General features: G+C 51.5%; 1 protein-coding gene across 1 annotated transcript in view; it reads right to left on the bottom strand.

Moving 5' to 3' along the window:
* The window catches only part of LOC126092878 (serine/threonine-protein phosphatase 6 regulatory ankyrin repeat subunit A-like), a 111,352-nt gene extending 96,740 nt beyond the window's left edge, over positions 1–14,612 (bottom strand). Inside the window, exon 1 of the mRNA XM_049908609.1 lies at positions 14,445–14,612. Coding sequence (XP_049764566.1) covers positions 14,445–14,612 — 168 coding nt within the window. The remainder of the gene's footprint in view (positions 1–14,444) is intronic.
* Between the last annotated feature and the right edge of the window lie 3,098 nt (positions 14,613–17,710).

Below are 17,710 nucleotides of genomic sequence, written 5' to 3'. Positions count from 1 at the left end.
CCAGGCAAAACCTGCCAGTGGAGACAAAATAAAAATTACAGTACATGCACTAGAAAACTACACCACAGTCAAGACCTTTTTCAATAACAAAAACCTACCCCACTACACGTTCCCCACGTTGCCCTCCAGGCAATCAAAACAGACTTGACTGCCCAGGGGTACGTAGTCAAAGCAGTCCAGCAGATGGGCAACGTAAACAGCAAGTGGCCGCCATATCGGATCACACTCCCTGACATCCCCTAAAACAAAAGGGAGATGACAACGTTCCTGGCCGTGCCTGTCACCACTGAACCACTGCGCCGTAAAAACAAGATGGTGCAGTGCTTCAGGTGTCGGGGGCTAAACCACATCGCCGCCTACTGCACCATGCCATTAAGATGCAGGAAGTGCGCCGAGGCCCACGACACAAGGACATGCACACTACAACACAGACCTACAAGTAAAGTGCGCGCTGTGGCAAAACCACACAGTTGTACTAAGGTTGTGAGGTCCATAAACGACACACACAGCAGTCAAAGGGCGCAAAGGCCGCCCCCCACACACGCAAACGAAACACCACGATCCCATACAGCCATACAAGAAAACAAAACATGACAACCCACACAGACAAGGCCTGGGTAAAACCAAGGCCAGACACACAAAGGGCAACCTATGTGGAAGAGGTTTCTCCTACCAGGAGCCATAAAAGCGTGGCCCAACCACCACAACACCAGACACCATCACAAGAACACCGGGAACCACAGCAACAATGACCAGGTCCACCGAACACAGATCCTCGTTGCCCTTCAGGCATCAGTCCAGCAGTCGCTCCCCTCTGCGACTTCCTCAGTAGTTTCAAAACCACTACTGAAACAGTAGAACAAGCACTACAAGACGTAACAGGTACCATCTTGCAGGCAGCAGAAGAGGTCACTCCTCCACAAAGGGATGGCCCGCCGCCGCAAATACAACTCCCAGAAAAAATGGTTCAAATGGCTCTGAGCACTATGGGACTTAACATCTGTGGTCATCAGTCCCCTAGAACTTAGAACTGCTTAAACCTAAGTAACCCAAAGACACCACACACATCCATGCCCGAGGCAGGATTCGAACCTGCGACTGTAGCAGTCGCGCGGTTCTGGACTGAGCGCCTAGAACCGCTAGACCACCGCGGCCGTTAACTCCCAGAACACCTGTCAGCTCAAATTCGCCGTAAGAACAGGGTGGCAAAAGAGTGGAAGATGACCAGAAACCAGGCCACCAGGAAGCTGCTCAATCGTCTACAGAGAGCTGAAGGTAGCTCTCAATGAGCACAGAAAGCAGCAATGGCAAAACCGCCTCACAGCCATCAAAGTAGACAATCACACACGATGGCAAGCAACCAAACAATTCACAAAAAGACGCGCTAGGATGCCGCCACTGCACGGCGAGCAGGGACTGACCTACAGCCATGCTTCAAAGTGCAACGCCCTCGCCGACTTCTTCGAGAAGCAGTTTGAAGCAGCAGAACCCCAGGATGAACATGAAAATGTAGTCCGTCGTCAACTGGCCGTCTTCCGCAATGCTGAGGTGGTCTCAGAAGACGAACCCACGTATTTTGCTCCTGAAGACGTGGCAAAAGTAATTAGGTCCCTCCCCTCCATAAGGCGCCAGGATATGACTGTCACCGATCAGTTAGTCAAAAACCTCCCACCCTCGGCTATCGCACACCTCGAGAACGTCTTCAACGCGATTACTCGTTCCCGCGAGTTCAGAGCTTGCTGGAAACACGCGGAATTGGTCGAGATACACAAAACAGGGAAGACCCTCTAGGCGAGGGCAACAAAAAATGTAATAGTAGATGTTGCCACTGAAGAAGACAGACAAGATAATCATGACAAACTTAAAAAGGTTGATAAGTGTGAACCGCCCAAAAAGCGGAATCCCTTAGTGATCGTGTATGATGCGCCCACTGCAATAAATGAAAATGACATTTACGAAACAATAACACAACAGAACATTGAGGACACGAGTCTGGAAAACTTTAAAAAAGAATTCAAACTGCGCTTTAGAACCAGAACCCAAGAGCGTGATGATGTGGATCATGTAGCCGAAGTTTCGTGAGTATGTGGCGTAAGCTCACCATAATGGGCAGAATATACATGGCGTTCCACTCGATTAACGTAAGGGACTACCTCGTAGTTCCCCGGTGTCACAACTTTGGAGACCTCGACGATGTACATAGAACACTGAGCGAAAGCTGGCTTGCTTCAGGTGCGGCGCCGAAGATCACACCAGGACAACTTGTGGCAAAACACGGATATGTATCCCTTGCACAAGGAGAGGAAAAGGAACTGCAATGCCACAGGAAGAAATTGCCCTACATATAGGGTACTAGAGCAAAGACTTATCTCGAGGACTGATTATGGCATAGTCCATATCAGGTAACAGGAAGCCTAAAAGAAAGTCCTCTAGTAAAAGGATAAGGGATGCACTAAGGGCCAGCAGATTTAGGGAGTTCTTACAAAGCCACCAAAACTCAGACCAAAAAGTACATACGAAAGATGCAGGTGTACAAACGGACCCCTGTGGTCAAATAAGTGCTCCTCTCCCCCAAACCGGGGACCAAGGTCGCTTGAAGAGCTAGAACGACCAAAAGGGCATCCTGTGGCAAAACAAATCGAAACAGAAAAACAAAAAATAGAAGTCAACACGATAAGTAGTACATCATCCGCTACGAACCCTTTAACACAAAAAGGTTCAGGCGTAGATCCCAATAGGGTACACCCCAACCTAGACTCCTCTCCTCCACGACCCTGTGGAGTTCCTGCATGACTAACTTACTGTTTTGTTAATTAATCTGTACTAGTTTTAAATGGTTCACGTGCGCAGTATCGTCTGATGTGTGATTCAGGCCAATTTTTGCTCCAGTCGTGAGCTAGTCTTCCGTTTGTAATGACAGATTGACTGTAAAGTTCGTTGAGGTCGAATTACAATTAGCGCGCCTTGAGGAGCCGGCGGTCCTCACCACAGCCCTTAGACATGTGGTGCGTGTCGGTCATCAATACGGCAGAGACGTCACCTTCTCGGTAATGGAGGCTGTTGATAGAAAAAAAATGGTTCAAATGGCTCTGAGCACTATGGGACTCAACATCTTAGGTCATAAGTCCCCTAGAACTTAGAACTACTTAAACCTAACTAACCTAAGGACTTCACACACACACCCACGCCCGAGGCAGGATTCGAACCTGCGACCGTAGCAGTCCCGCGGTTCCGGACTTCAGCGCCAGAACCGCTAGACCACCGCGGCCGGCGCTGTTGATAGAATACAGCTGAAGACAATGAATCTCCCCACTGACTTTGGAGCCCTGCGTGACCTAGTCAAAAAAGTCTTTGAAAGGGTAAACGAGAAATTCGACCTCAACGAACTTTAAAGTCAATCTGTCATTACAAACGGGAGAATAGCTCACGACTGGAGCAAAAATTGGCCTGAATCACACATCAGACCATACTTTGCACGTGAACCATTTAAAACTACTACAGATTAATTCACAAAACAGTAAGTTAGTCATGCAGGAACTCCGCAGAGTTGTGGAGGAGAGGAGTCTGGAATTTTTTTTTGTGGTTTTAGGGCGCACAACTTCGATGTTCATTAGCGCCCTGACTACTCTAAGAATGCACCGCGAGGCACAAGTTGACAACAACAACTAAAAGGGAAAACACGATAAAAGAGACTGACAGGCATAGGATTAAAAAACAACATCATCAAATGTCCTTAGCGAGGTTTGTCAAATTGATAAAACAAAGAACACGAGCAGCTGCTCGTGGGTCATCCGCTAAAATGGCATCGAAAGTATTAGGCAGGTTAAGATCGAGGCGCAGTGTGGTAAGATCTGGACAGGACATTAAAATGTGCCTAACCGTCAGCAAGTGCCCACATGGGCAGAACGGCGCCGGCGCAGCCGTCAGCAGATGGCGATGGCTGAACCGGCAGTGTCCAATTCTTAACCTTGCTAAAACGACCTCCTCCCGCCGAGAAGGGCGTGAGGACGTCCAAGCCATGGGAAGAGGTTTTAAGGCCCGAAGCTTGTTGTCGGTAAGTGCAGCCCAATCGGCATGCCACAGCGATAAGATGTGCCGACAAATGACCCTGCTGAAATCTGACGAAGGGACACAACAAGAAGCTGTCCGAGGCTGGAGGACCGCAGCCTTGGCCACGGCATCTGCAGCTTCGTTCCCAGGGATACCGACATGGCCAGGAACCCACATAAAGCTAACCGGCGTACCGACGTCCACCAGCTGCTGGAGAGAGCGTTGGATTCGGTGTACGAAAGGGTGACCCGGGTACGGATCACTGAGGCTCTGGATGGCGCTCAGGGAATCTGAGCATAAGACATAAGCAGAATGTCGGTGGCGGCAGATGTAAAGAACAGCCTGGTAGAGGGCAAAGAGCTCAGCTGTGAAGACCGAACAATGGCCATGGAGCCGGTATTGGAAACTTTGTGCCCCGACAATAAAGGAACACCCGACCCCGTCATTGGTCTTAGAGCCATCTGTATAAATGAAAGTCATGTTGATGAACTTCGAACGAAGTTCCAAAAAACGGGAGTGGTAGACCGAACCGGGGGTGACTTCTTTCGGGAGCGAGCTGAGGTCGAGGTGAACGCGGACCTGAGCCTGGAGCCAAGGTGGCGTGCGGCTCTCGCCCACTCGAAAGGTTGCAGGGAGTGAAAAATTAAGGTGTTGAAGGAGGCGACGAAAGCGAACTCCAGGGGGTAGCAAGGCAGAGACATACAACCCGTATTGAAGGTCAAGAGAGTCGTCAAAAAAGGAACGATAAGACGGATGGTCGGGCATTGACAGTAGCTGACAGGCATACCGACAAAGCAGTATATCGCGCCGGTAGGTGAGTGGCAATTCGCCAGCGTCAGCATGAAGACTCTCTACGGGACTGGTATAAAATGCTCCGATCGCAAGTCGTAAACCCCGATGTTGTATGGAGTTGAGGCGGCGTAAGATGGATGGCCGTGCAGAAGAGTATACGAAGCTCCCATAATCCAGCTTGGAGCGGACGATCGACCGATATAGACGAAGTAGGACGGTTCGATCCGCTCCCCACGACATACCACTGAGAACACGGAGGACATCTAAAGAACGGGTACAACGGGCGGCCAAATATGACATGTGGAGACCAGCTAAGTTTCCTGTCAAAGGTAAGGCCTAAAAATTTGGTTGTCTCCACGATTGGGAGAGCAACGGGACCGAGTCGTAAGGACGGTGGGAGAAACTCTTTGTAGCGCCAGAAGTTAATACAGACCGTCTTCTCGGCAGAAAAACGGAAGCCATTGGCGACACTCCAGGAGTAAAGACGGTCAAGAGAACGCTGAAGACAGCGCTCCAGGACACGTGTACACTGCGCGCTGCAATAGATGGTAAAATCGTCCACGAAAAGGGAACCTGATACATCAGCTGGGAGGCAATCCATTATTGGATTGATCGCGATGGCGAAGAGAGCGACGCTCAAAACTGAGCCCTGTGGCACCCCATTCTCCTGGCGAAAGGTGTCGGACAGGACAGAACCCACACGTACCCTGAACTGTCGATCCAATAAAAAGGAACGAATAAAAAGAGGGAGGCGACCGCGAAAGCCCCATGCATGCATGGTGCGGAGAATGCCCGCCTTCCAACAGGTGTCGTAAGCCTTCTCCAAATCAAAGAACACAGCCGCGGTCGGGCGCTTCCGCAAGAAGTTATTCATAATGAAGGTCGACAAGGTAACCAGATGGTCAACAGCAGAGCGGCGCCTTCGAAATCCACATTGTACATTGGTAAGTAGGCGTCGAGACTCGAGCAGCCAAACCAATCGAGAGTTAACCATTCGCTCCATCACTTTACAGACACAGCTGGTAAGCGAGATAGGTCGATAACTGGAAGGCAAGTGCTTGTCCTTCCCCGGCTTAGGAATCGGGACAACAATAGACTCACGCCAGCATGCGGGAACATGTCCCTCAATCCAGATGCGATTGTATGTACGAAGAAGAAAACCTTTACCCGCAGGAGAAAGGTTCTTCAGCATCTGAATATGAATAGGATCAGGCCCTGGAGCGGAGGACCGTGATCGGCCAAGTGCGGTTTCGAGTTCCCGCATGGTGAATGGTGCATTATAACTTTCACAATTCGAGGAGCGTAAGTCAGGTGGCCTAGCCTCCTCTGCCTGTTTGCGGGGGAGGAAGGCAGGGTGGTAATGAGCGGAGCTCGAAACCTCGGCGAAAAAGCGGCCGAAGGCATTGGAGACAGCCTCAGGGGCCACAAGGACTTCATTCGCGACCTTCAAGCCAGAAACTGGGGAGTGGACCTTAGTGCCAGATAGCCGGCGCAGGCTACCCCAGACAACAGAAGAAGGAGTAAAACTGTTGAAGGTGCTTGTGAAAGCAGCCCAGCTGGCTTTCTTGCTTTCGTTAATAATACGACGACACTGAGCACGTAATCGTTTATAATTAATACAATTCGCCATTGTAGGGTGGCGTTTAAAGGTGCGTAAAGCACGTCGACGAGCACGTAAAGCGTCTCTACATGCTGCGGTCCACCAGGGGACCGGTACGCGACGTGGAGAAGAAGTAGGGTGAGGGATGGAATATTCAGCAGCAGCGAGAATGACTTCCGTGAGGTGTGCGACCTGACGATCGCAGCTTGTGAAGGTTTGATCCTGAAAGGTCGCCCTGGAAGAGAAGAGCCCCCAGTCTGCCTTGGAGATGGTCCAACTAGAGGAGCACGGAGAGGGAGTATGCTGCAGGAGATGGATAACACACGGGAAGTGGTCGCTCGAATATGTATCAGCAAGTGCATACCACTCAAACCGGCGTGCAAGTTGGGGAGTACATATAGAGAGGTCTAAATGGGAATAGGTATGAGATGTGTCCGAAAGAAAAGTAGGGGCGCCAGTATTGAGGCAGACAAGATTGAGCTGGTTGAAAAGGTCTGCTAACAAGGAGCCCCTCGGGCAGGATGCTGGAGAGCCCCAAAGGGGATGGTGGGCATTGAAGTCTCCAGTTAACAAAAATGGTGCAGGTAGCTGAGCAATAAGTTGCATCATGTCTGCCCTGGTAACGGCAGATGACGATGGAGTGTAAACGGTACAAAAGGAAAACGTAAAGGTGGGGAGAGTAATGCGGATGGCAACTGCCTGCAGGCCGGTGTGCAACGTGATGGGATCGTAGTAAATATCATCCCAGACCAGCAACATAACCCCTCCATGAGCTGGGATACCTACCACAGGGGGTAGGTCAAAACGCACAGAGGTGTAGTGTGCCAAGGCAATTTGATCGCATGGGCGTAGCTTCGTTTCCTGGAGGGCTACGACGAGCGGACGATGCAAACGGAGCAGCAACTTCAAGTCCTCTCGGTTGGAGCGAATGCTGCGAATATTCCAGTTAATAAGTGCCATCGTAAGAAAAGGAAGATGAGAGAAGGGGTCACCTCGAAGGCCGCTTAGGGCCTGGCTTCGAGCGAGCACTGCCGCCGCTATCAGTAGGCGGACAGTCATCGTCCATGGGGTCTATAGGGTCATCGGCCATCTCGGGAGGATGGCCGGGAGGGGGAGCTTCCTCCGCCGGTGAACGGCCAGATGTTCGGCTACCAGCGGTGCGGCCAGGCGAAACGGTTGACGGCCTGGGGCGGCAACCGCTGGGTGGCGCAGGAGAAGAAAGGCGCCGTGGCGGAGAAGGAGAACTGTGCTTCCTATGCGCCTTTTTAGAAGGACGTTTGGTGGAAGTACCGGTCGAAGGCTGGGAGGTCGAGGGACGGAGGAAGTCTGCACGGGATGGTTCCTTCTTGAAGGCCCGTGCATCTGACTTCGGGGTCTTCGACTTAGCAGAAGCTGAGGAAGTGGCTGGTGTCTGTGGGGTGATGGGAGGAAGAGGAGACGTCGACCGCGCGATCTTAGCACTGGCCGAACGGACGACCGTGGTGCTGAAGGTCAGATCACATGTCTGGGTTGCTACCTCCCGGGTAGTCCGAGAAGAGGCGAGGACAGTGCTGTATTTCCCCGCTGGGAGCAGCGTGGGCTTCCTACTAGCCAATAGCTTGCGAGCAGCCGAGGTGGACACTTTCTCTTTGACCCGAATTTCTTGGATACAGCGTTCTTCCTTATAGACAGGACAGTCGCGGGAGGATGCGGCATGGTCACCCTGACAGTTCACACAACGAGGAGACGGAGGTGGACAGTCACCCTCATGGGCATCCCTGCCACAAGTGACACATTTAGCCGCATTGGAACAAGACTGTCGAGTGTGATTGAAACGCTGACACAGGTAGCAGCGCGTAGGTGTCGGGACATAGGGGCGAACAGAAATAACCTCGTAGCCCGCCTTGATGCGCGATGGCAGCTTAACACTATCGAAGGTCAAGAAAAGTGTCCGGGTCGGTACAAGGTTATTGTTGACCTTTTTCATGACCCTATGGACAGCCGTCACGCCCTGCTCAGCGAGGAAAGATTGAAGCTCCTTGTCAGTCAATCCGTCGAGGGAGCTACTATAGACGAATTCAAAGTTCGGTGGGCCTCCACCCGGACAGGGAACGTGTACAAGAGTGTGGCCCGAAGCAGTTTTTGTGCCTGAAAGGCATTCTCAGTTTCTAGTAATAAGGTACCGTTACGCAACCTGGTACAAGATTTGACAGATCCGGCTATGGCATCTACGCCCTTCTGTATAACGAAAGGGTTGACAGAGGAAAAATCCTTTCCGTCCTCAGATCGAGAAACTACGAGGAACTGTGGGGCAGGCGGTAGTACTTTTGTCACTGTTGGCTGGTCACGTTTCCGTTTTTGGGTCGAAGTCGAAAGCGATGGAGTAGAATCCATTGCGGAGGAATCCCCATGATTGCCAGCGTCTCCGATGGCGCGCTCCTTCCTTGTGGGGACCCTCTCAGAGGGCACTCCCGCCTTAGGTGAATGTTTACACCTCAGGTCACACCTCCCGAGAAACAGACGGAGGGACCAATCGGCATGGTCAGAAGGTATCAGCTCAGGCAATCACCCCTCCCCGGGCCTGGCCTTTACCAGGGGGTACGCGCGTGCCTTACATGTCTACCCAGGGCGGGGACTTACGCGTTACCCCGTCACTAGCTACGCGTGCGAACGCGTGGGTCGGCCTTCAGACACGCACAGGGAGGAAGGAAGAAGAAAAGAAATAGAGGGAGAAAGAGGACAGACTGTCTCAAACGCCGAGGCGGAGACCAGAGAAGGCAAGGAGAAGAAGGCAATGAGGAAGCAAGGAGAAGAAGGCAATGAGAAGGCAAGGAGAAAAAGGCAATGAGAAGGCAAGGAGAAAAAGGCAATGAGAAGGCAAGGAGAAAAAGGCAATGAGAAGGCAAGGAGAAAAAGGCAATGAGAAGGCAAGGAGAAAAAGGCAATGAGAAGGCAAGGAGAAAAAGGCAATGAGAAGGCAAGGAGAAAAAGGCAATGAGAAGGCAAGGAGAAAAAGGCAATGAGAAGGCAAGGAGAAAAAGGCAATGAGAAGGCAAGGAGAAAAAGGCAATGAGAAGGCAAGGAGAAAAAGGCAATGAGAAGGCAAGGAGAAAAAGGCAATGAGAAGGCAAGGAGAAAAAGGCAATGAGAAGGCAAGGAGAAAAAGGCAATGAGAAGGCAAGGAGAAGTCAAGGGAAAGAGTAAGGAAGACAGTGAGGTGGAGAAGAGCAAAGAAAGGGACCAACAAAAGGAAGGAAGAAACGAGAAGTGAAAAAACCAAAAAGACCACGATTATAGGTCGTGAAACCGTCCGTCTCCGGACGCAGGCGCTAACTACCCCCGTGAGGGGGATGGACTCCTTTTAGTCGCCTCTTACGACAGGCAGGAATACCTCGGGCCTATTCTAATCCCCAGACCCGCAGGGGGGGGGGTCGTCGATGTGTCATTACAGCAGATATAAATGCAAAGTCCCCCCTATGGTTCAGCTGCACACGGGATGATCGAGGAGAAAAAGCCGAGGAGACCATCATAGCGTTACAGCTAATGGTCGCCAACAAACAAGGGAACCCCCGCCCCCCCCCCCCCACCTCCGCACGATGTGGAGGCGAGAACATCGATGTCACACTGGTCACGCCCAACCTCGCCACCAGAGTAACAAATTGGATGGTCTGGGATCAATCAACAGACAGTGATCATAACCTCATTACAATCTCACTGGGAGACGAGGAGTGCCACTGGGACATGGGGGTGGGATACAAACTACAACAGGGCTGACTGGGACCGCCTGTCAAGGGAGTGTGAAATACCGTCATTGCCAGAACGTGACGAAGATGTCTAAGGATACGCCGAAGAACTGGTGAAAGCATTTGTTAGGGCGGTGAAAGCTGCCGTACCAACCAGGAGGAGAACTGTAGCGGCCTCTGTCACCATGGTCAACCGAACTAGGACAGATGCGCCAGTCTGTAAGGAGGGCGAGGAGGTACTACCAGCTGAGTGTCGTCTGGGAGGAAAAGCAACGCTGGTTGCAAAGATACAGAGGGGCGAAGGAGCACTTCCAACAGGAACGTAAGGCAGTAAGGCTACAGACCTGGGAGAAGTATGTGCAAACAACTAGCTACGGACTATGGGGCTTACCGTACAAGTTAGTACACGAAAAGATCAGGTCACCCATGATGCTGTCTACCGTCAGGGATCGGGACGGTATGACGGAAACCTGGCAGGAAACTGCTGAGGTTCTCCTCCATGTCCTGCTGCCTGACGATAGCGACAATGACGACTCTGAGGCACAACAACAGATACGAAGACAAGATCAAGAGGAATACCGGAATAACACTGTATATCACATCTCCGAAGAAGTAGCTGCGCAGATAAATGCCCTTGAAGGGGCAAAGCTCCTGGCCCAGACGGCATCACTGCAGAGGTGGTGCAAATTCTGGCCCCCCAGCTGGTAGCACCTCTCACAAAGCTATACGAGTGCTTGCGGCTCGGGAAATTCCCCAAATATGGAAAAAGGCCACACTACTAATACTTAAGAAGGGCCCAGACAAAGAACCCAAGTCTTACAGGCCCATCTGTTTACTGGACACACTGGGGAAACTTTTTGAGAGGTTGCTGGCAGACAGACTGGCAGCACACCGAGTATTGTGCGGGATGAGCGATAGACAGTTCGGCTTCAGGTCTGGGAGATCGGCGTCTGACGCTACCGCCCTGGCTGCGGAGGTCTGTGCCTCAACCCCGCACAAATACGTTGTCGGCATCATGGTGGGTATAAGTGGCGCCTTTGACAACCTGTGGTGGCCCTCGCTCTTCTCCCACTTGCGAGAGGAGTGCCCAGGGTCGCTATATGGCTGTCTCAGGAGCTATTGCAAGAACAAGGAGGTTTGGCTATCGTCTCCTGGCGTGAGAATAAGTAAAAAGATCAAGGAGTGTCCACAGGGATCTGTCCTGGGGCCACTCTTCTGGGATATTAACATGGAAACCCTCTTTGACAACCTACAAAACAGCAATGATGTGCTAGAGGGCATAGCCTACGCGGACGACCACCTACTGCTGGTTGGCGGCCGTAGCCGCGAAGACAGAGCCAAAAATTGAGGGCCATATCAATCCTGAATACATGGTGCCACACAGCCAAAATGAAAATCTCACCAACCAAGTCTACGTACTTACTCCTGAAAGGACAATTGGTCAGGAATCCGACCATAAGAATAGATGGCTCACCAGTTCTTCGACGCCATGAGGCGCGATACCTGGGAGTAGTCGTCTATGAAAGGTGGACTTATACATCACACATTGACACTGTTACAGAGATCATTAGAAACACTCAAAAATCTAATAGCGATTGGACAAACGATTCCACCTGCCACCATAACTAATCAAACTATATCATAACAGTATTCTGACATCAATCTTAGAATCTGGATCAGGAGTCTCACGAGGGTCATGCCTGCCATGGCTGTGAGAAGAGTGCAGCGAAACATGCTTCTCAGATCAGTAGGGGCATACAGAACAAGCCCAGGGGAGCGTTAACAGTACTAATGGGGCTCTGTCAGCTCGATATAAAGATCAGAGAACAAGCGACGTGGTACTGGGTTAAAAAGGGAAACAGGGATAAGATAATTGATCTAATGGGATTCACGTGGGAAACAAAATGGAAATCAAACGCGGAGGGGGGGAGGGGGAAGAACTCTGGCAACAATGCCGGTTCGGGAAACGGGCTACACCAGCGTGAGAGTTTGGGGCTACACCAGGCACCCCAGAACACCTGGTGCATGAGTGCCACCTCTTCGACGATGTAGCGGCACAATTACGCCACCAGTTACCCAACCACGACACGTACCACCTTCTCAGGCATGAGGACCATTTTTCAATCATGAAAAAACTAACGAGATCTCAAAGGCATAAAGGAATTTCTTAGGAACAACGATTACGACTTCATTGCAACCGATTTTACTCCATACACTTGTCCCGTTCCGCCGAGGCGTGGACTTCGCCAGCCGCCTCACGGCTGGAATCTGCCACGTCTGGGATTAGGGGGAGGGTGCGCCTTATTACCGTTCCAGACACTCACCAATTTTGACATTAGGTTAAGTCAGGTTAGGTTACATGTAGGATAAGCTAGGATAGCAACACTAGCTTAGTACTGCAGCGAACAACAACTCCGGCCAGCCTGGTGCCAGGGGCACGTTCACCAGGATTAGCTTGGTGAACATGGCCAACATCGTAGGTTTATACAATGCTGGCACATCTGCAACGCTGCAGGTAGAAGTAGATTAGCATAGGTAGAAACATAACGAGACATAAGAGTAGTGCCCATAGTGATAGCAAAATAACTAACAGAGTAAGCCATAGTATTAACACTAATTGTATCAATTAGGACCCACTAACTGTTTAAGGTGGTGGGTTGTTATTTATCATATATATTGAAGAATAAAGAATTTTATTTAAAAAAGGAGACCCTCTATTCCCACAGCACTACAGGCCGAAGAGCCTCTTGCCAACTCTCAGTAACATCTACGAGCACCTCCTAATACCCATACACAAACATATTACCAGTAAGGAACTTCTGCCGGATTTCCAATTTGGATTCCAGCAGAACCACTCTGCCCCACAACCGATCAAGAGAGTGGTTTAAGCAGCCACAGTGGGCTTCAACCACAGAGGCTACTGTGGTATAGTGGTACTAGACATACCCAAAGCCTATTTCTCAGTATGGCATGGAAGGCTACTCTACACGTTTTACAAGCAAGGGTTCCCGCGAGCATAGTTAAGCAAATCAAAAGCTATCTCACGGATAGAACTTTCTCTGTCAAAGTAGAAACTGCCACCTCCACCAAAAGGCGTATTCGTGCCAGGGTGCCACAGGGATCGGTCCTGGGGCCCGTCTTGTACAGTCTGTACACTGCGGACACACCAACGGCCCCCTGGTGCACATATCGCAGTATGCAGATGACACAGCCTTCTACACACAAATGCGAGCAAGGACCTGGTCGCCTGTAGGCTACAAATGGTTTTAGATGAAACAAACATGGGCCCATTGCTGGTGCATTACCATCAATTCTGGAAAGTCGCAGGCTATGCTTATCACCCACAGTCTCGGAAAGCGTGGACCACCTCAACGCCCCCCCGCCCACCCCCCCCCCCTCTTCCTCCACAACCTGAACGGAACCCAATTCCCCAAGTACCTTTGTGTAACCTTGGACTGTTGTCTTGCGTGGAAACCCCACATAGACGAGGTCCACAGGTAGGTCTGTGCTAGAAAGTCTATTCTATACCCAATCTTGAACTCAACCAGTTCCTTTCCCTGCTCTGCAGGTGTGATCGTATAGCAGGCCCTCATACGGCCAGTAATGGTATATGCATGCCATGTCTGGAAATAGGTGCCGAAGCAGCACCTGGACAAGCTCCAGAGGCTGCAGAACCACACCCTCAGTAGGGCAATGCGTCTACCCATCAGATTCCCTATTGACGATCTGCACGCTGCAGCTGAAATCCCATTCCTAAAAGAGCGCTTCCAAGATATTGCAAGCGCCTTCTATGAAGGCTCTTCCAGGTCAGGAAACTACTTCATCCACTCCCCAGGTTGGTATGACATGTCCTGCGACAAGCACAAACACCCAATGACGATCTTCGACTACTAAGTCAGAGAGAAAATCCCCATATCCAATTCGCGATCCTCCTCCCTCCCCCATAATACCAATTTACTCACCAACACCAGGCAAGTACTAGACACATACAGAACAATCATCACATCACACAGACAACCAAAAAATCACAGTATTAAACACACATGCAAGTACAAAGCTGAGTAAAAGGGCTACAAACTCCTCAACACACTTCTCCAAAGAGGGAAAGTATTGCATGAGAGTGAGTGAGGCAGTATCTCAACATTCGTTGAGTAGCACTCCAGCATGGAGCATCTGTTCCGCTAACTCCCTCCATCACACTGTAGGACCCCACGTGCATGGGTGTACAACCAGGAGCGTATTCCGGCATTGTTTTTATTGTAACATTGACGGGCACGTACACCAAGGTCTCGCATCTTAGCAAAATGGCACTTGGGAAGTTTTTGCATGTCGTCACCCGACAGCAGAATGGTCGTGTCTTCTCGTCGAGGTGGTATGTCGAGCTTAGATGGTGCCTTGGGGCTGCGTTGGTCTCCTTCCACCGACGCCGCCTGCCCTTTTTCGAGCATTTCGGCAGCCGCAGAGCTAGGCTCTATTCCCTCCCCCCCCCCCCCCCAAGAATAGGGAAAAAAGTAGGCCAGGACCTCGAAGCAGGCCGTGGAACCGAAGATATGTTTTCCACTACCTTAGTTCAGAACTTCGCGTCTGCCATCTTTCTATTAGAGCTAGCTATGCAACTGGAAAACTCAACGGTGGCAACAAAGGTAACTGAAAATCCCCAGGCAGCAACCCCCTTTCCGCTCCTGACATTGCGACGTGTGCACAGAATGAGAATACATGTAGAACACAGACAATTACATTGTCAGTATTTGCGATCCCTCCCTTCCATCTCCTGAGCCTGCTCCAGCGTGGCAACCCCCAAAACCAACACGCCGAACATATCCTCGACCTAAATGGCAAGTCCTGTCAACAGCACACTGTCTGAACCCTCTTCAGGACGACAATGCGACGACAGCGGTCCCTATGTGGAGAGGACGTAAGTGCCGCGCCCGACTGGTCGTGGCTCGTCAGACGCGCTCCAGCCATCTGAGCGGAAGGAGCTCTGGAGCTCTCAGCCGGTGCATCGGTAGCAATTGGGGTTTAGGCCTCGCTGACCGCTCTGCTCTACAGAGTCTTCTTACGAAGAGACAGTAGCACTCGGATTAGCGGTAGCCTTGCTCTCTTTCGTCGAAAAGCCGCGTGGTTCGCAGAGTAGGCAAATTGTCGTGGGAGTCGAAGACTCGCAGCTACCCCGTAGCCTCGATTACAAACTCCCGCAGCGAGGCTATCTCGTTCTATGTTAGGGTTGACCAGCGCCAGGGGCCCGTTCACGTCGGACCACCCCACATACTGTAGGCAACTTATCCTCCACAACTTCAGATGCCGCACCACTGCACTAACGGCGCACGCGAGGCTGCTGGACATTTCCCAATTCCATAGGGCCTGTTAGCTCTTCTCAGAAAATGCAAATTGCCGTGGCCACCCACTCCAAATAAAACTCCATAGAACACCAAAATGACAGATTCCGCCGGTGTTTCCCCGCCCTAACCCGCAGCAAGGTTGCAGCGAAAGAGGCCCGTGTGTCGGCTGTTCCCATCGACGTCTACGTCCCGCTTGCTGCCGTTGAGGAGGTACTGGCCTACAAGTATCGACAGATCGCTGCACAAGCGCAGGAACTCCTCCACCAGCGTCGATTAATCACCGGTCTCTGTGGCTCAGGCGATTCCTCCCACTCTACATATAACGCTACATTCGCCTGCAACTGGTGACTCCTGTACAACCGTCCCGTTACGGCAGCTGACTCCAGCAGCGGAATCAGCGGCGGCAGATGCGGACCCAGACCACCACTACACTGGGCCCTGGCAGGTGGAGGGCCCACGACGCAAACAAGCGAGCAACCACACTCGCTAGACAGCCGAAAGCCACTGCTGCCAACACCAAAACCCGCACACCCTGTTAGGGATAAAGACACCAACCAACATGAACCGACCTGAGGTCAGCAACAACACGAACACCAACCGCAGCTATGCCCACACAAAAACTGGTTTTCCCGTAGTCGTAATACAAAGCTATGGGGACCTTAGCGTCCTCAACATTCGCGGAAAGGCACACGCACCTTGTACGTCTCACACAAAGTACTCTGGAGATAGGACCTCACTGTACGTATCTAAGAACACTGAATATAAAGATTTCTTTATCTTCCTCAAAGAAAAGGGGATCGAGCACAACACGTACGGAACAGCAGAAGAACGAACACAGTAGTACGTGGTCAAGGGAGTGAACCCCAGTACCCAAAACAGTACTAGCGGCGCTCAACTTTCTGGGTTTCGATTGTGTAAGTGCTTCCGCTCACACACCCGTCTGCCACACTAGCTGGTCGAAATGGCCGATACGGCTGCCTCCCGCGGACTTCTGCAGATAAAGAGCCTTCTGCGGATGGACGTAAGGGTGAAACTATATGAACCACCACACGTCCCCCAACAATACAGCAACTGCCAGAGATTCGGTCATTCTGCCCTTCGCTGTGGCCTGGCACCCCTTTGCCGCGGATGCATTGGCAAACACGCATCCAATGCCTGCACCCCCATACAGCAAAACGCACGCTGTTGCGCCAACTGTGGTCAAGGCCACTGCCAACTACAGAGGCTGCGACATTCGCAGAGGCGCGAAACACAAAAATTGAGGGCACCCAACGCCATACCACGTCCAAGGCCCGTGCCAAAGCCTATTAGGCATGGAGCATCGTTCGCCATAGCTACACGCCCTGGACAAGCGTGGCGGGCCTCTGAATCTCCGCACCCAGCACACGCACTTACAACCACTGCAACAGCAACACAACCGTCTGAGCCAACACGTAACACCACAACCACACCAGTACCAACACCAGCTCCCTAAAACACGACCCCACACCCCGAGGCCGCGGCTTGCGAAACCACGCCCACCACACCGAAAGACGCACCCACACAAGGAGCCCCAGAACCAAGAACCCAGAGAAAGCGTAGGCGACCACGAGGGAACAGGAATGGGAACACATGCACACATTAAACCACCCAGCAACAATTGAACAAACGCAGGCACACAGTCAGCAAGCCAGTGATACCAGCACACACATTACTCCACACCTCACCACAACTGTCACACAGACACCACAGACTGTACCACACAGCAGTAACAAGCGTCAGCACCCCACATAAGGCCAACACCCTCACCAGCGGCCGCCAACACTACAATCTAGCCACAGGCCGGCACGCCCAACACCAACAACTCTAGAGGGAATACTGGCAACACTATTACCCCGGCATACGACCACTCAGATATTTAGCAAGATCATGGCGGTCGCCACTACACTTTTCACACAGCTCATGGCTGCCCAACGTGGACAGTACTGGGCTGCCATACAAACAGCACTCTTCACACTGTTCACACCCCTTCATGGACAACACGCCACACCCGGCCCCCATCGCAAACAACCAGACACTAACACAGATCCTGTTCTGGAACGCAGACGGTATCAACAAAAGGGCGGAACTTGCCGTGCTCATGGAGCTTAAGGGTATATTTATCGTACTACTGAGCAAAACTAAGCTCGAACCACACAACCACCTAAACTTTACCAGCTACTGCGTCT

This window comes from Schistocerca cancellata, chromosome 7, assembly GCF_023864275.1.
Source record: "Schistocerca cancellata isolate TAMUIC-IGC-003103 chromosome 7, iqSchCanc2.1, whole genome shotgun sequence".
NCBI classification, from domain to species: Eukaryota; Metazoa; Arthropoda; class Insecta; order Orthoptera; family Acrididae; genus Schistocerca; species Schistocerca cancellata.
This window is presented reverse-complemented; position numbering and strand designations above follow the sequence as displayed.